The following is a 23,052-nucleotide window of genomic DNA, read 5'->3' as shown; positions in this document are numbered from 1 at the left end:
TCCTCGCGCGCTGCCCCGACGGCCGGCGGCGGCGGCAGCGGCGGGCTTTGCGCCTCCCTCGCCATGCCACCTCCTGGCAGGCGGGCGGGCGGCGCGCGCAGAGCGAGGCGCGGGGGCGGCAGCGGCGGCCAGAGGTAGCCCGGCGAGGCTCCCAGCGGCGCCTTTCAAGCTCCTCGCTGCCGCCGCCGCCGCTTGGGACTCCTAAGGAGAGCGAGCGAGCCGGGAGGATGTGGAGGCGGCGGCGGAGGCTACTGCTGGTGCCGCTGCTGCCGCTGCTCGGGTCGTCGTCGTCGTCGGCGCCTTGGTGCGGGCGCTGCGCTGCGGGCGGCGGCGCGCTGCTCTCGCTGCTGCTGCTCCTGGCGCCGCTGGCCGGGACGCTGCGCGCCTTCAACCTGGACCAGGAGAAGCTCGCCGTCTACGGCGGCCCCGACGGCAGCTACTTCGGCTACGCGCTGGATTTTTACAGCCCGGCGCCCCACGCGTAAGTAGCGCCCGGCGCTTTTATAGAACTCCTCGCGAACTGGTGGGAGTCGGTCGGCTGCCCTTGGGATGGACGGAGGACGTTGCCTCGTGCCGGATCAGGCCCACTGGTCCATCGAGCTCGGTGCATTGACGGACAGAGGCTCTCCGGGGTTTCAGGCAAGGGACTCTGACCGGCTCCTACCTGAACCTGGGATTGACCCCGGGGCCTTCTACATGCCAAGCAGATGCTCTGCCCCTGAGCCCGCGGCCAAGAGCAATGCGCGCACTCGCTCCTAGCGGTAGCCGTCTAGGCGCGGCTGCTCGGAAGCAAGTCCAAAGAAGTACTTACTTCCAAGTCAGCGAAGGGATTGCAGCAGCTGGCTCACTCGAAAGTCAGCATCTCTGCTGAGCCCAGCGAGACATACATATAGGTTTACATAGGCAAGGCTACTTACCTGGGAGTAAGCCCATTGAACTCGATGGGGCTTACTTCTGAGTAGACATGCATGGGACGGTCTACTCATCATACAGCGAGAGATTGCAATGGGCTGGTGGGAAGTTCCACCGGTAGGTCTTCTGCGATCTGGACTAGAGAATCGAGTGGATCCTGTATCCTGTCCTTAGTCCAGATCGCAGAGTCCGGACTGATTTCAAGGCAGTTAAGTTGACCCAAATGCAACGTCTCTTTGCTGTTTGATGCGTGTGGACAGATCGCGAGGCATCCAGTATCCTTTTCCTCCAGAGCCAGCATCACAATGTGCCGGTCTACCGATCCGTGGGTTGATGTGAAGGACACATTTAAAGCATATCCCACCCCACTCCCTCAAAAGATTCTTGGGAATTGCAGTCTGTCAAGGATGATGAGAGTTGTAGCTCTGTGAAGGGAAACTAAAGTTTCCAGGATTATTTGGGGGGTGTTGCTTTAAATGCATGGTGCCCATACTGTACACAGCCATGGTGCTGAAATCAATGCAACTGTAGAAATCTAGATTTAAGTAGGAGTTTCTGTGAGGCTGCATCAGGGGCACATATAGGCTCGGTGGCACAGCCTGACAGTATCACTGGCAAGTCACTTGAGATGTACCCCCTAGGTTTACACTGTGTATATTTCATAGAGCATCTGTGAAGCCCATTAAGAACAAGTTGTGTGTGTGTTACAGTGAAATGCTTTCTGCGACTTAAATAGAAGCGCATTTTTCTGCTGATTCAGCCCTACTGAATTTGACAGGATTAAAGCCAATTACTTTGCCTTAACTGGGCAGGAAATCAAACTGCAATTGTCCAATTTAAGGTGCACAGCAGTTTTCTGTGGACTCTCTCTTTAGACATCAGTGGTGCTGCACTAAAACCTCTCTCTTGTAAGCTGTGGATTGTTGCCAGGTTGAATAGACTGAGCTGATTGCTTTGATGAGACCAGGTGTGGTCATAGGCAGGCTTGCATGCCATCAGTCTACCTTGTATTACTGTACATGTAGTAGCAGAATGCATAGATCAGGCATAGGCAAACTCAGCCCTCCATATGTTTTGGGACTACAACTCCCATCATCCTTAGCTAACAGGACCAGTAGTCAGGGATGATGGGAATTGTCGTCTCAAAACGTCTGGAGGGCAGAGTTTGCCTATGCCTGGCATAGATTTACTCCACTGAAAAGCATGGTGCTTGAGATGAGTTCTGTTTGCAGTGTTTGATGTCCCATTCACACATACATGTGGTGTTTGTAGTAACCTAGTGGTGAATGTACACATATGAATGGCTCCTGGGTCTATCGAATATTTGGAGGCGATGTGGACCAGGGGCAGGAGAGAATCATCCCAATATTTGAGAAATGAATCCATGGAATGTTGGCGTCACATTAGAGATCTGCAAGCAGATTTTCTGGAGCAGGGAAGATAGATGCTGGTGTATGGCTTATGGCCAGCTTTGGGGCCAACGCCTATACTGAGCAAATAGAGCATAGTGTCTAAGAGCTATGAAAGCCCCTGGTTTGAGTCTTCTACCACCAACTCTCATGGTAGCCTTAGACAAAGCCATTCTTTCTCAGCCCTTAGTCTTCCTGTCTCCAAAACTGGGAGATAATAATACTGACTTACCTTAAAGCAGGGATGGGAAACCCGGACGTTGCTGGACTACAACTCCCATCATTCCTCACCATTGGCCATGCTGGTTAGGTCTGATGGAAGCTGGAGTCCAACAACATCAGTGGCAGGGTGGGGTCCCTCAAACCTGCCTCCAGCATATGATGGTGGTGCTGACTGTAGTGACTGACGCCCCTAATGCACCAGCCTCCAATGGATGGTGGTGATGTGAGAGCCAGTTCATAGACTCACAAAATCATAGAACTGTAGAGCTGGAAGGGTCATCTTGTCCGACCCTTAGCAATGCAGGAATCGTTCACCCAATGTGGGGCTCGAACCCATGACCTTGAAATGAAGGGTCTCATGTTGTACCGAATGAGCCCTTTGGCCTTCTTACTGAGATCAACAGAATTTGCCTGGTGAAGCCAAAAGTCTGTTTACGCAGCAGTTTCCCCCAGATGGCTCACAAACAGTTCACAACCCCTAGTTGTTTGTTTGTTCCTAGCTTCTTGCGATGAGTAGTACACTGCCTCTAAACATACATAGAGCTTGTTTGTAGCAATGTCATGACCACTGACAGACCTATCCCTTGTGAATCCCTTTCATCTTTGCTTTGAAAGCTGTCTATTCTACTGGACCTCACAATGTAATGTGGCAATGAATTTTCCTTAAGTTGAGAATATAAGAAGAGCGCTGCTGGATCAGACCAAAGGCCTGTTTTGCCCAGCATCCTGTGTCCCACAGAGATAAGCCAAATGCTTCTGCGAAACCCACCAGCAGGGCATGGGGGCATGTTAATGATGAGCTTGCTGGAGAAGTTGTCCTGTAATCTAGATGTTCAAAGAACAAGGCAGAAGGTGGAATGCATGGCATAGCTTCCCAGGTGGCATGTATGTTGGATTAGCATCCCCTCAATGCCTTCATCCAAGTCAATTATAAAGACGTTGAACAACAATGGGCCTAGGACAGAACCCTGCAGCACTTTCCCCCCAATGATGATTAGGAACTGTTTGTGAGCACTCTTTGGATTTGGTTACCAGCTTCTCCACAATAATATCATGGAGGACTTTGTCGAATGCCTTACTGAAATCAGGACATGCTATGTCCACAGTATTCCCTTATCTACCAAGCTTGTAACTCAAAAAAGAACGAAATGAGATTCATCCGGTATGACTTGTTTTTTAGAAACCCATGCTGGGTCTTAGTAATCACAGCATCCTTTTCTAAGCGTTCACCAACCGTTTAATTACCTATTCCAAAAAGCGCTTGACCATTATTTATTCTTGTTGAATGCTTATAAGTTTTTTCCCCCAATTAGCTATTGAGCTAGCCTTCAGCAAACAGCCATGTTTCAATGAAACGGCTGACCTTTGCTATTTCATCCTTGTTCATGAACGCCTATGGATGTTTTGCAGAGTAAGTGTCCTAGTTGGAGCTCCTAAGGCCAACACCACCCAGCCAGACATCGTGGAAGGAGGAGCAGTCTACCATTGCCCTTGGCCAGCCGCTGACTGTAAACAGATCCCATTTGATAATACAAGTAAGTGAACTGGTTCTGCGTCAACCTCAGTATGGAAACATGCAGTTGAACCCAAGTTCTGATGAAGCTGTGCCTACTCCCTGTGGGGCATTCCCTCCAATGGTGGTCATTTGCCTGACCTAACTCTCTGCAACTTCCCAGGAGGAAACACCACTCTTGGGTGTTTGTATGTATGTGTTTTGTGAGGAAGGATTCCATGGGGTTCCCCAAAGAGATAGCAGTGCTATGACCTCCAGTGCTTCTACTTAGGCCACATTCATACTGTACATTTAAAGCACTATGACACTATTTTGAGCATGGCTTCCTCCAAAGAATTCTGGGAGCTATAGCTTCTTAGGGTGTTGAGAGTTTCTTCCACCCTCCCAGAGCTACAATTCACAGAGTTCCCTGTGAAGGACTGATTGTTCAACCACTCTGGAAATTGTAACTCTGGGGAATAAAGGTCTCCTAACAACTCGCATCATAGGAGCTATCCCACCCATGAGGCAAGGTAAGGCAACTTGCCTCAGGCGGCAGAATCTACAGGGCCACCAGATCAAGTCTCCAAGAAATGAATAGCCTGCTGCTGCCGTGGTGGCAACAATGGCTGTGGCACACTCCTTGGAGGCCAGATCTGACACTACCTTGGCAGCGCCCCCACCCCATGCCACCTCTACAGCAGCCTTCTGGCAAATAGGAGGCACTGCTGGTCTCCTACCACCCTTGTTCCTGATGTAGCTCATTATTCCCATCCCATTCCCAATATAGATCTTCACTCACCCCTTTTTAGCCATGGCAGGGGATATGGAGCGTTCTGTGATATGACTCAGGTGCCGACATGTATGTTAGGATATTTCCGTTCCACCTTAAAAGGGAGCAGGATGTTTCTGTCACAGCCTGCGCATTTCCTGTTTCACAGGATGTTTCTGTTGTGTCTTTGTTTTCGTTTTTCTCTCTGCCGGAACACTGAAGCAGGCAGTCATGTTTTTCTTTGTTCTGATCAACGCAGAAATAAACTTGTAAATAATGCGCTCCTGAGTGCATCTATCGCTGTGTGCATTATCTGCTGATAGAGCGTGCACGGCTCTGGAATGTGGCAAGCTATTTCTGGAGCTCGTGTTGCTAATTGCTGATACTGCGTGTCTACAGAAGATCAATGGATGTCCGGAGACAACGTGGAGTCATGATGGACTTTGTCTCCCTGGCAGTATCCCAACAATGTATTGGTCCAGCCCTGCTCAGCGCCCTTGGCAAACTACAGTTCCCAGAATTCTTTGGGGGAAGTCAGAAGTCTTTAAAGCGGCACCATGGTGTTGTGAATGTGGTCTTAGGCTCTCTACCTTCACTAACTTTCCTGGGTGTCCTGAACCTTCCCCCACCCCGGATGTTTTCATGCAATGTGATTTACACTGGAGTCCTTGTTTTTGTTTCCTACTTCTTTTTTAAGAGAACCGGCCTTGAGTTTTGCATAGTGAGCTCCTTGTTCAGTGTTCCTCTCTGAAGCTGAAGTCTGTGTGCACTCAGTGTTTAGCACCCAGTCTTTTGCATCTCCATATGCGCGGGGATTTCTGTCTGGTTGGGTGGAGCGAAAAGGTACCCTTGCGCTGCATGCTCATTTAATTCTTTTCAGAGGGGAGAACTTTCTTTCAGGATAATGGAGGCTGGGTGGAAACCAGTGTAGGCATCATATGGATGGATTGCATCCCTTTCAAACCCCTCCCCCACCCCCTCCGACAGATGGTTCCTATTTAACTAAAGGCAAAACACATTTGAGACAATTCGGGCTGTTTATGTTTGCTGTTGTTTTCCCTTTATGGCCCTTGAAAACCATTTAGTGCTAGTGTCTTCTGAAACATTAAAACTGAAAGGTTTTAATTTAGTCAGATCTGATCTTTAGAAGGGATGGGGGCTATGATTCATGGAACTTAGTTTAACTTTAGTGGTGCTTTCTTGAGAACATGGGTACACCCAGCCCCCTTTCTGCAAACATCTATTTCAAAACTTCCCTGGGAGGGAGGCAAAATTAGTAAGGTGAACTCTTTGGACACACCAGTGTCTTCTGGGGGAGGTCTCCTTCAGACTCATGTAAGGAGACTGGAAGTGAAACTCAGCCCAACAAGCAAAATTTAGATGGGTACAAACATTGTACAGTATTGTGTAATTCACCCCATGTCCTGCCTGAGCACATGAAATGGTTGTGGGACAATAGAGAAAGAAATCTTAAGGATGCAGTCCTCTGTAATGACTCAGTTACAAAGAAACAATGGTGTTTCCACCCCACAATAGCTTTAAGAATCCCCGTGTAGCTATACAGTTCCCAGACTTTTAAGTGTATTGTCAAAGTTCTATTTGACAACCAAACAAGACTCCCCCAATGGGAGGTATGTTTGACCAGGTGACAGGGTGATTTCCCCTGTAATTATATCTCTCAGCAATTTACTTTGGGATCCATAGCAGGGCAGAAGTTGGATCAGGGTCTACTGGTAGAGCTCTGGGTGATCTGTGGTAGATCAGCAGGGATTCCTGGTTCCCAATTGTTTCACATTAAGGAAGCTTAAGGAGAGAAAAAAAAGAGAGAGCATATTTCTGTGTTAAAGAGTTCTGAACTCAGTTCTGGTACCAAACAGACACTCCTGAGCTGAACTTGTGTTCAGAGGTGCCCTGCTCCTTAATCCTAAACATGCTATGTCTGCTGCTGCTACCACCTTGGCCACTATTTTGCAGCAGGTTCCAGTTGATGGACCTTGGGACTCTAGTAAAAACAAAGCAGATTGAGAAATAGGTACACTGAGGGAATGTCCATGTTGTACGATCAGAATGTTGAGTTTACTTACATTCTTTGCATATGTGTTTTCCCACAGCAGGTGTGGGGAGCCTTTGACCCTTCAGATGTTGCTGAACCACAGCTTCCATCATCCCTGAACTCTAGGTTGAAGAACATATCCCTAGCCCACTGAGAGCTGGTCATGTATGCCTGCTGATGTGCCACCAATGCATACAGAATGATAATGTCTTTTGACAAACTTCTGTAAGCTCTCCTAAATGTGAGTTAGTGGTGGCAGAACAGAACCTGGATTCCTATGTCTGTAGGCAAGCACACATGAACTCCTTGCCACAGGTTGTGGACAGGTGGAAGTCAAGAGGAACAAACTTATCCCCCCAGCTGACATTTGCAGATGCGGTCATGAAAACAGGTTCTCAGAACTGAGAATTTATGGGCAAAGGTTTGTAGGAAAGGAAAGAACAGTAGTGGATCAATGCTCTCAGAAGTAAGGAGCACAGGAATGCAGAAACAGGTTGGAGGTAGGATGCTAAGAGTGTTAGAAACTGAGATATGAAAGCTAGGAGCTGAATGGAACATTGAATATAGGTTATAGGTGCAACAATGGAATGTCTAGGCACACTTTTTTAATAACGAGAATACAAAGCTGAAAATAAATGATTTGCAACTAAAATATTATGTTCATTTTTCACATGGTCTAGTCCTTCCCAAGCCCACCCGCCTAGTATTCTTAAGAGGGTCTCTTCTCCAGTCTTCATAGAGTAGCTGGAAGTGGGGAGGCAGAAAAGGGTCCTCCTTTCCTTCCACTCTATGGTTTTAATCTGAAATCTTGGGCACAGTACTGCGCCCAGAGCTCAGAAACTGCTCGCACTAATGAAATTCCCTGTCGCAAAATGCGCCTAGAACAATGGGAGTTTCAAACACTTCTAACAGCACAAATCTACTGATTGCATTAACATTAGTATAATCTCTGTCTACCTTCCTTTGGCTGCTACTGTATTGCGACCCCAGAAATACATCCTGGCCCTTTAAGCACATTTGGAGTTACTCATGCAGAACTAAACTAGAGGAAATAGCATTCAGGTCTTGGAATAATGTGATGAACAATATGTACAAAATCTCTAGTTTAAATATCTGCGTTAGTGAGTGTATGTGTGTGAGAGTTTCGCTATGCCATGCTGTCCTTAGAATGTTTCATTAGAAGCAAGCCCATTCAATGAGCATATTCTTTCTCCATCAAGTTTCCTTAGAATCATGGCTTTAGTTGACTAGCACACATACTTTCAAGTATCATAGTGACATCAAAAGTGTAGCGATGGACTCATTTCCCAAATTTGTCTTGCACCTGTATATTTGAGAGAGAGAGAGAGAGAGAGAGAGAGAGAGAGAGAGAGAGAGTGAGTATAAGAAGTCACCAATCCAGATAATGTGGCACTGGAAAGTAATTAGAATTCACCTTGTTAATATAGCCATGCTCTCTGGAGCTACAGGTAGCACCTCTTGGCAGCGTCTGGGAGTGTGTGTGTGTGTGAGAGAGAGAGACACACACACACAGAGAGAGACTATTTCACCAGGCTCTGTTGTGAGTGTGCAAGGACAACAGCACCAAGAACACCACAGACCTGGGAAGGAGACTTTGACATCATATGCCTCTAGCATCACACATCGCCAGCATCCAAATTCATCCAAATTCAGAGGCAAGCCAGGAGCCAAATTTCATCTGGCTGGATGAAGAGAAGCCCTGTCTCCTGGAGACAGTGACATCCAGTGTTAAGAACATAAGAATTCGACTGGATCAGGCCAGTGGTCCATCTAGTCAAGCATCCTGCCTTCACAGTGACCAGCCAGACGTCTATGTAAAGCCCGGAAGCAGGCTCTAAATGCAACAGCGTTGTCCCCATGAGACAGCAGAGATACCAGAGACCTAGGGAGTGATGCTGACCACAACCCTCCAGCTTCTCTTTCTTAGCTGTCCACCACCAAGGGATGAGCCAGGAGCCTAGTTTCATCTGTGGCCATGCTTCTTGTGTTGCTTTAATCTGTTTTCTTGCAGTTCATTTGACTAGACTTTGGGCTCTAAATCTAGCAACAAAAGAAAAGTCATTTTAATATGACTAGTCAGAGCCACACAAGGAAACATTTTGGTGGCACCAAGCTGAACCTCTGATGTCTTACGTCACTGCTCGGTCCTTTCCCACTCGCAAAAAGAGATTTTCCAGTTTAATGAAGAATGGGAATGGAAGCCAACTGGCGTTAATTACAGACAAATGGGACTGGATCAAACACTGCAGTCATTTTATAGACTTGGGGTTTGCTAATACCAACGTTCTGGGTGTGACCTCAAAAAGAAAATGAGAGTTGGGTGGGCAGGGGTGTGTTAATACATAATACATAATATTTTAGGTCTGAATATCCAAAAGCTTAATGTAACATCATTTAAAAAAATAGTTTGGGCCTAATTTGAAATTCATTTATTTTTGCACAAAAAAGACAATAAATGATTAACTCTTAGTGTTGCATGAGTGTGGACTCTGGACAACAGCTATAGGCAAGAAGTTAAAGCAGATCCAGTCCAAGGGCCACATTCTACCATTAGCAACCTTTCAGGGGCCACATGCCAGCGGTAGTCAGGGCCAGAGGCAAAAGTGGTTGGGGCAATGACTTTAACCATAGGCTACATTCCAGCATCTTAAAAAGCAGAGACATCACCTTGCCAACAAAGGTCCGTATAGTTAAAGCTATGGTTTTCCCAGTAGTGATGTATAGAAGTGAGAGCTGGATCATAAAAAAGGCTGATCGCCGAAGAATTGATGCTTTTGAATTATGGTGCTGGAGGAGACTCTTGGGAGTCCCATGGACTGCAAGAAGATCAAACCTATCCATTCTGAAGGAAATCAGCCCTGAGTGCTCACTGGAAGGACAGATCGTGAAGCTGAGGCTCCAATACTTTGGTCACCTCATGAGAAGAGAAGACTCCCTGGAAAAGACCCTAATGCTGGGAAAGATTGAGGGCACAAGGAGAAGGGGACGACAGAGGATGAGATGGTTGGACAGTGTTCTCAAAGCTACCAACATGAGTTTGACCAAACTGCGGGAGGCAGTGGAAGATAGGAGTGCCTGGCGTGCTCTGGTCCATGGGGTCACGAAGAGTTGGACACGACTAAACGACTAAACGACAGCACATTCCAGCAATGCAAAAGCTTCAGGCTTCTATATGCACCCACCCTGATCCAGGCAAGAAAGAGACCTTATCATAGTTTCCAGATAGGCAAAATCACTTGAAGAAGGCCTGGAGCAGAGTATGACCTGGGGAGAAGGGGTGGTGTCTGAGGAAAGCCTCAAGTCCAGAGAGTCCTATTTGGTCCCCAGGCCTGTGGTTTCTCTGCTCCTAACGAAAGAGGTTCAAAAGGCCACATTTCAGTCTCTGCTTCCAGTTTGTCCTTAACCCCTGAGCACAGGACTCCTTAGACATGTTTTCTGAGTAAGATGGCATTTAGAAAGCATTATGGGACTTGAAACCTTTCAATCCGTGGAGACCCCACAGCACACTTGGATGAGTTTCTGGCTTCCTCCGCCAACAATACTTGCCGCACAAGTCGACAGAGCAGGAGCAGGGGATGAGGACACTTCCTACAAGCGGCCTTTGTGAAAGAGCCATAACAGCAATTCCTCTGTTTTGGTCCAATTTTGAAACTATTGCAACACTGTCACCCAAAGCTTCAGAATGCATGGCTGACTTGGAGCAACGGCACGATCTCTCTTGCGGCGGCTTTATGCTGGAAGTTTATGAATGGCTGTTGCTGAGGATCTGAGCATAATAAGACCCCTGTGGGATCAGACCAAAGGCTTATTTGGCCCAGCATCCTGTTTTCCTCAATGGCCAACCAGATGCCAGTGGGAATCCTGCAAGCTAACGTTAGGGAAATATTTATTTTACCCTAATGGAGAATAGTTTCCCTTGCTGTTGCTCTCCAGCAAGTGCTATTAAGTAGCATGCACCTTATGTTTTTGGATCGGGAGGCAGCAAATAGCCATCATTAGTATGGGTTAATAGCCTTATCCTCTATGCATTTGCCTAATCCCTCTTGAATGCTGCCTAAGGTGATGCCCACTGCTGCATTTTATGGCTACCAATTCCATAGTTTAACCATGTGAAGATGTACTTCATTTGTCTCTTCTGAGCTTTCTGCTATTCAGCTTCACCAGACAACCCAGAGTTCTGCTCTTTTGACAGAAGGAGGGAAAAAATCCCCCCCTACTTTCTTTCCAGTATACATACTCTTACAAATCTTTACCATTACTCACCTTTTACAGCTGGGTCATCATTTTCATGGAGCTGACCACCAAAACCCCCAAGATCTCTTACCTGCCCTTTGTCTCTGCTCACCATCCCCTCATGGAAGGAGAGGCTCACACTCTCCTTCACTGCCCAGCACAGGGTAACTCTTTGTGTCAATTACCCATTACCTTGCTTTATGCTACATGATAGTTTTTCTCCCCAGCCAATTCCAGGGAACTGATTCAGCCTGAATTACTACACTGTTAAGCTGCCTCACACCTGGGTGAAGACTTCAGGCATCTAGTAATCTTCTACATTTACTAACTCTATAAATTAGGGGGGGGCAGATATTGTACCCAGGACTTTTAGGGGAATCTGCCCCCCTCTCAAACCCATAACAGTAGGTCCCCATCATTTTCTTTGGGAGCAAAGAAGTCCAATTTGAAAAACAAAAAGCTGTGCTCCAGATACAAGAAAAGAAGGCATGGTTTAACTATGGAGCATGCAAAATCCCCCCAACCCAATTCAACCGTAGTATGATAAGCACAGGGATTATGGATGGCCGCTTGGGCATCCTAAGAGGCCATCCACTAAGGTGAGCAATATGTTGTGGAATTTGGGGGTGCTTTACACGAAACTTGAGTCTTGTGGGCATAAGAACAAAGCAGATTGTGCAACAGGGCTGGCCATTGGGTACATGGACTGTGGCTGATGGGAACCGGAGTCCTATAACAGATGGAGGACATCAGGTTTGGAAAGGCTGGTGCCCATCATTTCAAGGTTCTTGGAAAGACGGATGTAGTAAAGAAGTAACTTCTTCCTAGGCATGCATAGTATTGCACAGCCCAATATATATTTTAATATGAGACTCTGAACTGCCTTGTTTTTTGTTCTTTGGCACCCCTTTGTTTCCAATATCCACTTGCTACCAGAACTGTAGGGACGCGGGTGGCACTGTGGGTAAAAGCCTCAGTGCCTAGGGCTTGCCGATCGAAAGGTCGGCGGTTCGAACCCCCGCGGCGGGGTGCGCTCCCGTTGTTCGGTCCCAGCGCCTGCCAACCTAGCAGTTCGAAAGCACTCTTAAGTGCAAGTAGATAAATAGGGACCGCTTACTAGCGGGAAGGTAAACGGCGTTTCCGTGTGCGGCTCTGGCTCGCCAGAGCAGCTTTGTCACGCTGGCCACGTGACCCAGGAGTGTCTCTGGACAGCGCTGGCCCCCGGCCTCTTGAGTGAGATGGGCGCACAACCCTAGAGTCTGTCAAGACTGGCCCGTACGGGCAGGGGTACCTTTACCTTTACCTTACCAGAACTGTAGCATCAGAAGGGGCTCAAAGGGAATCACAGCTAAAGAAAGACATCAAACTTCTCTTCAGGACCCTCCAATGAAGAAAAGAGTCCATGAAAGTCCATCCAAAAGCCCTAGTGGTGATCATGAAGGGTATATAGGAAAATGCTGTCCTACGATTACACACAGCTTCTTTCAACAGCTGCTTCTTCTTAAGCCTTTTACAATTTCCATGTTATTTTTAACACTCTCATTCCTACAAAAAGCCTCACCCCTTTTTGAATCTCCTTAATTGAGAATTGAGATTTTTAGTTTTAGGCTGGCTGAACTGGGAGCAAACAGCTCAGTTATAATTCCGGTTCCAAGAAGAGTAAATAGTTTCCCCCTTGGTTAATTTTATTTCTTCCACGTCTCCATCTTTAAAACATCAGCAGCAAAGCCTACGTCCTGATTGCCTTACTCTGCTATTGGGTTCAGTTCCTGAAAGTCCATAAATCCTCCCCTCCGGTTGTTTTGTGTATACAAATAGGTACCCACTGATTTCAGCAGAATGAAAAGAACAGAAAACCCAAGAGCATGTTTTGGTTTGATTAGAGAGGGAGGGAGGGAGAGGAATTGCTCGCAGCCAGTAAATCTAGGGGGATGACAACCTGCAGTTGAGTTCCATTTGGGTTAAAAGGATGCCTGTGGGTCAGTACAGGCTTTACAAATTGGCTGCTCATCGGGTGCTTCTCTCTTGGTGACTGCTGTAGTGCTTGAAGGGGAAATGAGAGTCTGAGGACACTTGCCCGGGGGGGGGGGGGGCTTTTGAGATGCTGGGGACCCGCAACCAATGTGTGCACCATGTGTTTACAAAATGTAGTCTTTCCTTCATGCAATAAAGCTGTTTTGTCAAAAGGCATGAGTATTATAAGGCAGAAGGCAGGTGTGTGTGTGTGCTAGCCCTGCCCCTTCTGTCATGTCCTCAGGCTAGTTTCTCCTGCCCTCCACATTTTGATGGGCGAACGTCTGCTGTGGAGCCTGCTGTATGCACATAGACTCTGCATAATTAATTAATTACTTAATTAATTAAATTTATGCACTGCCCTTCGCCCGAAGATAGCATGGCAGTTCACAAGATAAAAATACAGGATAAATGCACAGATAAATAACCAAGACAAAAACAAAACAAAACACACACACAGACACACACACCCATACAAAAACCCACATTTAACAGGCTGTGGAATATTAATCAGCCAAAGGCCTGGTTGAAGAGGAACATTTTCACCTAAAGATTATAATGAAGGTGCCAGACAAACCTCCCTGGGGAGAGCATTGTGCAAACAGGGAGCCATCGCAGAAAAGGCCCATTCTCCTGTTGCCACCCTCTGGACCTCTTGTGGAGGAGGAATACCAAGAAGGGACTCAGATGATGAACGCAGAGTCCAGGATGGTTTATATGGGGAACACAGAGTCCAGGATGGTTATATTGAGGTGTTGCAGCCCTGAGCCATTGGGAATGCAGAGGTTGAGAACCTCAGGCCCAGGGCTCAAATGCCTTTCTATCCGCCCAGATATGGTGGAAGTTGTAGCCCACAGCATCTGAAGGCTTCTATGCTGGGTACCACTGCTATCCACTGAGAAGCCTCATTGCTGACGTGATCTACATGCATATTCAGAACTTCTTTGGAGGTGTTGCTACACTTGCCCTTGCCACCTGGAGCACAACTTACATTTTGAGAGTTGTTGTTGTTTTGCTTAATGAGATTGTTGGAGATTGTTACAGCAAAAAGGTGGACTTAGAAGCATTTTAATTAATTAATAAAGCCAACCTGCCTTTGAAAATAAGGCTCCTGCTGCAGTTCTCTGAAGTGGCCGGAAGGGGTAGCTGGAGAGCAATGCAAAAATACTTCCCTACACTGGCTTCACAATTCTAAATTTAAGAATATTTGTTCAGTACGATCTCTGAATCCCTATCCTGTTTAAAATGTGACACACTAAAAATATATATTTAAAAATCTTAATTTACTGTAAAATAGCTTCTTTTCTTTTCCTGAAGCCCAGAATTGTTGGAATGAGATTTTGCTAATCTTGAACGATTAGGTGGTTTTCCTTCCCCTTTGGGTGTGCTCAATCACACCTTGACGAAACAGGTTGTGCTTTTCAACCAAAGGCTGCCTCACTGTCAAGTTGCAGGAGGGGAGATCTTTGGCCAAGTGTGCAGCTGAGATAAAGCATGAGTCAGTTTGGCCGGGAACAGAGCTGATTGTAACCAGAGCCAGGTACTTGTTTAAGGAGAGGAGAGGATGTATTCTGATACGCCAGGGATTTAATTACATGGAGAAGCTATTCACTGTTAAGATGGTGAGACGCTGTGGGACATTAACTACAAGACAGGATTTATTTCTGGAGAAAAGAAGCGAAAAGCTCACCGCCTCACTGCTTTTTCATACAAGACGTTTAGGAACCTCTAACCATGTATGGGAAAAGTGCTTGTGGTGGATGTGCGGCTCCTGATGTCGACTGTGACTTTTTAAAAGTAAGAGACGCAGCTTAGTTAACCTGGATCTAAGGCTTGAAAAATCCACTCTCCGCTCTCAACTTAAGCCCAGAGATCCAGAATCCTCTGGATTCTGTTTTACGTCAGCTCACATTAGCCCCAGCCAGTATAGCCAGTGGTCAGGGGTGATGGGAGGGCTACAAGTTCTAAATTTAAGAATTGGACTGGCAGTCCAAGGAAATTGCACAGGTTGAAACTATTGTGCAAGCACAGCTTAAGAATCATGATGCTGGTATTGTCTTGGAGAGCCAGTGTGGTGTAGTGGTTAAGAGCGGTAGTCTCGTAATCTGGGGAACCGGGTTCGCTTCCCCACTCCTCCACATGCCGCTGCTGGGTGACCTTGGGCCAGTCACACTTCTCTGAAGTCTCTCAGCCCCACTCACCTCACAGAGTGTTTGTTGTGGGGGAGGAAGGGAAAGGAGAATGTTAGCCGCTTTGAGACTCCTTAAGGGGAGTGAAAGGCGGGATATCAAATCTAAACTCTTCTTCTTCTTCTTCTTGGATGAAGCAATTTCTGACTTTATGGAGAATGGAAATATCTACCAACTGAGTTAGATTTTCAGATTTGGATGAATTAAAGTAATCCACCGGAATACTATTTTATTTTTACTTTTTATCACTTCTTCTTCCTGTGGTACTTTTTTTTATTTAAAAAAACGCACAGACTAAATTTAGTGCTCTCTAAGCTGTATTCCATTATTTGTGGTACTTTTATGGATTTGCAGAAGCCCAGACACTCTGTTTGTAATTACTTGCCCTGTTTTCCTAGATTCCACCGGCTATTTCAGACTGCCATGTATGGAAATCACTTCCATGTCGGGAACATTTGGCACAGCCACACGTTAGCGTGTCACCATTTGATGACGGTGCCATGCAACTGTTTTGTTGCACATAACATGTGCAGGGAAGACTTGGCCAACTCTCCATGGTAGCAGTTCCAACTTTAGGAATAATGAGCCATGGTTCAGCCCTGCTGTAGGGAACAAATAAAGTTGATACATGTAAGGGTGTAAAGGAAGGTGTTGACTTTTGTGAAGGGAAGTCTCTGTACCATGGTGTACCATATACCGGTCTCAGTCAGTGTGATGGCCTGGGATTCAGATTCAGATGCTGAACCTGAGGAATCCCAGCCTGCACAGGATTCCCTGCCTCCAGAACCAGCTGAGCCGGGGCTGGGCCATGAGCCTGATGGGTCCTCACCTGTGCTGGATCCTCAGGTGCAGGCACCAGCTGAGTCTGTTCCGGCTCCTGAGGTGATGGAGGACCCATTGCCTGCAGGTGCTCCCCTCCCAGCCCCGTCAGAGGAAGCTGAGGTTGCCTTTGGTTCCGGTAACCCTCCAGCCTCTTCTGAGCTGCAGAGGCTCATGCCAGAAAGGTGGAGGGAACTAAGTTCCCGTAGGGGGAGTGCTCGCCTCCAGGCCAGGAGGGGCGAGTCACCAGAGGATCGGGGCCGCCCTATGCCTCGGGGCAGATAAAAGCCAGCCAGCCCCAGTCCCAAGTTGTGGGAGCAACTTTGTAGGTTGCCAGTTCCTGCCTGAACCCTGTCCTGTTTTCTGGCCTGCGCTCCTGACTCCCTGCCCTGCACCCAGCTCCAGCTTTTACGGACTGCCTTCATATTGCACCTATGACCTTGGACTGGACTCGGACCTCACCTCTCGGTTAACCCATGGGACCAGCACAGTCAGGTTTGAAGGAGCCCTGGGCACAGTACCCTCTGAGGCCTCATCACCAACACCACCTTCTTGGGTCTGCTGTGACAGGATGGTGGGGTGGCTGGCATAGGGACATAGGCATCTGCCCTACACAAGTCCAACCAGTGGTCCATCGAACTTGGTATTGATTGGCAGCAGCTCTCCAGGGATTCAGACAAGGGTCTGTCCCAGCCCAACCTGGAGATGCCAGGGATTGAACTTGAAACCTTCTGCAGATGCTTTTCCACTGAGCTATGGCAGACGGCAGAGGGAAAGGGTGCTCTGAAGAGAAGCACCAGGCGAGAGGCACTTCTGCGCATTTACTCATTAGAAGGAGACTCGGGCTTGTTCCTTTTAAGCCAAGGTCATGTCTGTGTTTCAGGCTTTGGAAGTTTTTGTTTTCAATCAAAGCTGCATACTTGAGCAACTTATGCGTTCAAATATGCTAGCTTAATCAAAAAGAAAACCTTTAAAGCACAAGGCTTTGCTCGTTTGGCTCTGTTTGCCCAGTGAATCAAAAAATAGTTTGCTTTTATGGGCTTTCCATTCAAGGAGGACTGTGGCCAAAGTGCCGTTGTTTAGAGAGGGAAAAAATGTATTACGTAGGAACACAGGACCCTGTCCTATGCCAGGGCATACTGTTAACTTGTTTTCCCCAGTGTTGTCCACTGTGACTGGCACCAGTCTCAAGCAGCTATGTTTGGGCTGGAGATATCAAGGACTGAACCTGGAATCTTCTATTTGCTCTATCTAGGGCTGGACTTATGGTGCTGGTGGGGAACTTATGGGTGCCAAGCCAAAGGCGCCACCAAGCTGAGCATTTGGGCTTAGGTTCTATCTGACCAAGGGCATAGATTTTAATGGGTTTGTTTAATGGGACTAGCATTGGACGCAACCCTTGGTGTTCACTGAGTGTGCTCGTGATATCCAGAGCTAAACGCTGGGAAAAACTGGAGGCCACCTCAATAGACCCTCGACTGCTTCATCTAATATGTATGTTACATGAAGGGACCTCACTCAAAGTAAGATGTAACCCCCGGGACCATCTTACTAATGCCATTGCAACTGAGAAAGGTGTCAAGCAAGGCTGCATACTGGCTCCACTCTTATTTAATTTTTACATTAATTCCATGGTGGGCCATCTCCACAACATAAACTTTTACCTCCAAAGCTCTCTGGAAGACACATCTCTGTCCTGCTCTGTGTAGACGATGCAGCAATACTTTCAAGAACGCCTACTGGCCTCCAAAGAGCACTGAGAGCATTAACACAATACTGCAAGGAGAACCAGCTAGAACTCAACTATCAGAAAACTAAGATCATGGCTTTCTACTCCAGGTTTTCTACTCAGCAGGGGACATGGAACAGGCCAAAGCTTTCAGTGTTGCAGACACTGAGCGCCAATTGGATCTAGCCAGGACCCCAACTTTTATTGCCAATGAATCCTCCAGGTACTCTGCCTTCCCTATGGCTATATCTAGCTAAACTAGAAGTCCCCAAGCACCAGAGGGCCTTTACCTTGGCTCGATGTCATGCCCTCGGCAGTCTTTGAAGGCTGATACAGGAAGATTGCTTATCTGGAGAGGCAATGCCCCTGTGACTCTGGGCAAATATAAACAACAGAGCATGTGCTTCTCCAGTGTCTTTATACTATAGAGACATTCGTACCAGCCACTGCTTAAGTACCCAAGGTGCACAGGTCAATTCAGTACCTCCCTGCTGCTTTCAGATGCCAATCTTACTATAACACACAACGTTGCCAGATTCTGCACAGCAGCGCTCAAGATTCAACGGATGATGACCTGTGCCACAAACTAGATATAATGAGCACTCGTATTTGAGTGCTCTGTAGACTGGTATCTGTGGTGTTATATGTATTAGACTTTTGCGTTCTTTCACTCTTGTCTGATGTTCCTACCTCTTCTTTTAGACTTTCTTAGCTGCTTTTGGATTCTTATGGATATATATATATATATATATATATATATATATATTCTGTTTTAACTCCTTTTAGGTTTTTTTCTTTTTCTTTTTTAGATTTTAAATGATTTTAAATTATTGTACCCCTCCCTCCTTATGCTGGTCTATGACCATAATAAAGGTTGTTGTTGTTGTTGAGTGTGCTCACGTTAAATTGACGTTGTTCTGGTTCCTTTTCATGGGTGTGTCTGGACTCTGGGGAAGCCTGGGAGCAGGAGGCTGAGATGTATGCTGCTAGGCTTTGCAATCCCAAACAAGCCGCACAACTTGACAGTGCTGCAGTGCTGGCCACAGGGGGCACCATTTATTCCAGAGCAAGCCCTGGCTCTACCACTGACCTGCGGTTCCTCCCGTAACCGGGCAAACTGCAGTGTTATTTGCTAGTGCTGTTTGTTGACTACATTCGGACCCCAACTTTCCTCCAAGCTGCTCAAGTTGGCATACCTGGTTTTTTCTTCGTCCCCACTACAACGTGGTGACATACTGTCCAACTTTTTCAGATAAAAAAAACAGGACACGTGTCTTCCATGTTGCATTCCTGGGCAAGTCATGTGACCTGTGCCACAATCTTGGCCCCTCCCCCCAGTTTATTTCAGGGTGAGGGTGCGATGCAAGAGTGTGGCACTAAGAGAGGCACCCACTGCCCTCATCTTTGCTCTGTGTTCCACCACCAACAAGGGTGCCATCAGTGGGACTCAGAATGAGGCCTTTTTTTGCGGGAGGAGGGACATCACCTTGGTTGTGGAACTCTTCCAAAGAAGGTTGGCCTGGCTCCTCCTCAGTTGCCCTGTAGACGTTTTAAAATTTCTGCCCAGCTTTTCGTGTATTTTAATCTTGCAGCCATACTCCACTCATATTTGTTTTTACTGTGGCTCTGAATAGTCTCCTTTTAATAGTGTTGAGATTTTATTGTGAGCTGCCTTGGGGCAACCTTTTTAGGGCCAAGAGGTGGCACATAATTTTCTTAATATATTAGGGAAGGGGGTTGGGGCTGCCTGCCAGCCCCATATCTGAGTGCTGTTGATACAAAGCTGGAGGGGCAAGTTTAAGGGGAAATGTGTCCCCCCCCAAAAAAAAAACCCCAACCCCAAATAGAAAGAGTCTACTATGTATATTTCCTCCACCCTCCAAATCTCCCCTCAGCATTATTATATATTGGGATGGAGAGGTGCTGGAAAGTGGGATGGCAACAAAAGGTTTTATTTCCCCCTTTCCTCCATTCTGAAACCTCCCCATATAATGCAGAGAGGGAAGGCTTTAACCTATTGGCACCCCACTCATGAGACTGTTGTGCTTCTTTTCACTCATGCAGTCAAATCACTGATGCTTGCAGGAGACCTTAGAGGGAAAGCATAGTTTGTTGCTCTGCCTCAGGTGGCAAAATGTCATATTCTGGCCCTTTACTCCACCCATTCTGAGGCTACGTTCTGACAGATATAGCTATATAAGAAGCTGCCTTAGTCAGACAATGGCTCCATCTAGCTCAGCATGGTCTGTTCTGACTGACAGCAGCCCTCCAGGGTCTCAGACAGAACCTGTTCCCGTCCCAGACGCCAGAAACTGAACGTGGGAACTTCTGCCTGCAAGGTACTCTTATCATCTGGCTGTGGTTTCAGTGACAGCCGCCCCTCACCCCCAAGGTACGTACCCCATCCACTGTCTTAAGCTACTCTTTCTCCCATGGTCATCCAGGTAGGTTGAATGTTTCCACTTTGGACATTTGGGCTGTCAACAATGTCGGTGTTTCGCTCCAGTGCCAAATTCATGGAAGCTGTAAGTCAAGATTGGAGAACCTTTTCCAGCTCATTACCTTCTGGGAAACCTTTCAAGGGCCACATGACATTGGTAGGCAGGGCCAGAGGTGAAAGCGAGCAGAGTAATTAATGCATAATTTACAATAGTCTAGTTTCTGCACACACGCATCACCCCCTTGCTTTATTCTCTATCTTTACAAGCAAGAAGCATGATCTTAATTGAAGGGGATATTTCATACCCAACATCCAGGTGATCCAAATTATGGTGCTCAATTATTATTTTTTAGTCCCTAGCTCTCATGGAGGCCAGCTGATTCTCTCCAGAGGGCCAGACCCCCCCCCAAAAAAAAAGGGACATTCTGGGATCCAATCAGAAGCCAGAATGGCTTCTGTAATTCTGGGGTGTCTCGCTTGAATCAGGACAGTTCAGTGGTGTGACATTCTAGCCAGACAAAAAACACTTAAGGAACAGGTGAAATAAGGCTGGTGGGATGTGTGACCTGGGGAGAGGGGGCTTGGTTGGGGAGGGGGCATGGCCTGGGGAGAGTACAAAAATTAGAGAGGTCTGAGGATCTGCTGTAAACAAAACGTTTGCGGCATGTTTCTCAACCAGTGGTCCCCCTTCCCTTTTGCACCCACTGCGGACACAAGCACATTAGCACTGACACAACCATGATGCAATCCAACAGCCGGGACGTATCACAGAAGGTGGAAGAGAACCCTCAAGCCCTATGGCGCTATAGCTAGGTGACCAGGACATTGTCTCTGCATTGGGTCCAAGTATTGACTGCTGTACCGACCTGTGTGTGTGTTTCAGTTCTGTAAATGCATGTAATATCATTTGACGTTGAAAAAATACTTTAAATTCCTCCTTTGACAGCATGTGTGTTTTTATTCTTACTTAGCTCGAATAACAAAAGTTTAGGCTCTGTCGAGTGGCTCCTTGATACGAACCAGAAACCAGCGCAGGGGCTGCCCAGATCCAAGGGGCTAGGAGGAGGCTCCGTGTTTCCTTCTGGGTATCGATAGAGAAGTTCATTAGGAGTGACTGCCGAGGGAGGAACATAGTTTAGGAACATGTGGGAAATCAGTTTACTTCAGATGACTAAGGGTGAAAGAAAGGGAGGTCTGCTTTTCATTAAAAACCTGAAATGGATTATAATTGGACTGGGTTTTTACCCAGATGGCTTTTCTTAGGCTGACATCTGCGACGTGTATATAAAGCAGTGCTAAAGAGCTGTCTCTTGTGGCAGCGGGGGACACATTTAATTCTGATCAGGACTAAGTTCCTCTCCTTTCCTTAGTGCTGGTTGTGGAATAACAGTTGGAGAGAAACAGCATTGGCCTGGCTGAAATGGACCACACTTTTGTAACTCGTCCCAAAGGGCGGGGGAGGGAAATCAAAGGGACTTCTTTGAAAAATTATATTTTTCCTTTTTTTTTAGTGACTTGATTCATTTACAATCTGAATACTGACAAATTATAGAATCTCCTAGTTGGCTGGATTGCTGGGCAAGGTTGCTTTTACATTAATTCCGTAGTTGTTGTTATTTTTGCAGCTGAACTAAATATAGTCAGATCATTTTGCTTATCTCATCTTCTTAAAAAAAAAAAAAAGAACCAAAACACATCCAACTGCATGTTTGAATGATTCTGAAAAATGGAAAACTTTGATAACTGCTTATATCCTGTCCTGATCCTAAGCTTGTTATCTGGAAGTAAGCTGTGTTGTTTCTTGTTTTGAATATGTGCACAAATAGAAGTGAGTTCTAACAGCAGATGTTCACCCTGTTGTGGAGCTTCATTATGTTCCTGAAGAGCACACCTGGAGCATCCCTCTTCTTGCTGTGGGAGACTGCTTTGTTCTGCTCTGCACAGGAGTTCCCTGTGCATCTCAGAGTTCATGCAAACATGAGGAAGTAGGATAATTGTGTGAGTCAACAGGATATTACACCCGAAAGACTTAAGTCCAAGACTTGATCAACTGTAACCTTTCCAGGTGAATTTAGCTTTCATCCTGTAGAATAGGGATGATGAACCTATGAGCAACTAATTGCTGCTGGACTCCAACTCCCATCAGCCCCATGCAGCCTGGTTGGTGATCAGGGATGATGGGAGTTGTAGTCTAACAATATACTGTATGAAATGTATGTTTGCATGCTTGTATATTCACAATATGTGTGTATTAATGTTGAATAAAAACAAAATATATATATACTGTACAGAGCAGCATGGGGTGCCCATCCCTGCTGTATGACGGAAAAACTAATGCTGTTTTTATGCCAACACCTTCCTGCTAATCATACTTAGAAGTAAGTATATTTTCATGGATTTCAGTGGAAGAATGTATATTTATAGCTATTGAGTTGGAGCCAGACAAAATGATTTGCACTTATTTCTAACTGAAATCAATGGGACATGTTTAGTTGTGACCTAAGCTCAATGAACTTGGTCTGGATCCAACCCATTGTAAATACCAATTCCTAAGGAAAACGATCCTGAATATAATAATTTACCATTCTGTTCTTTCCTGGCAAGCATTCTACTTTCTCTCTCTCTCTTTTCCAGACAACAGAAAAATCAAGGTCAATGGTACAAGGGAGCCCATCGAGTTTAAATCCAAGCAGTGGTTTGGAGCAACAGTCAGAGCTCATAAAGGAAAAGTTGTGGTATGTTTTGACA

At 46.5% G+C, this 23,052-nt stretch overlaps 1 protein-coding gene across 2 annotated transcripts in view; it reads left to right on the top strand.

Annotated features, from left to right (window-relative positions):
- ITGA8 (integrin subunit alpha 8) overlaps positions 1-23,052 on the top strand; it is a 120,505-nt gene continuing 97,453 nt past the window's right edge. Inside the window, exons 1-3 of one of the 2 annotated variants that reach the window (XM_083405728.1) lie at positions 1-481; positions 3,954-4,078; positions 22,939-23,039. In XM_083405728.1, coding sequence (XP_083261854.1) covers positions 228-481; positions 3,954-4,078; positions 22,939-23,039 — 480 coding nt within the window. In that variant the 5' untranslated portion in view covers positions 1-227. The remainder of the gene's footprint in view (positions 482-3,953; positions 4,079-22,938; positions 23,040-23,052) is intronic. The other variant, XM_083405729.1, reaches the window with a different exon arrangement.

Source organism: Podarcis tiliguerta, assembly GCF_965153285.1.
Source record: "Podarcis tiliguerta genome assembly, chromosome: 12".
Lineage (NCBI taxonomy): Eukaryota > Metazoa > Chordata > Lepidosauria > Squamata > Lacertidae > Podarcis > Podarcis tiliguerta.
This window is presented reverse-complemented; position numbering and strand designations above follow the sequence as displayed.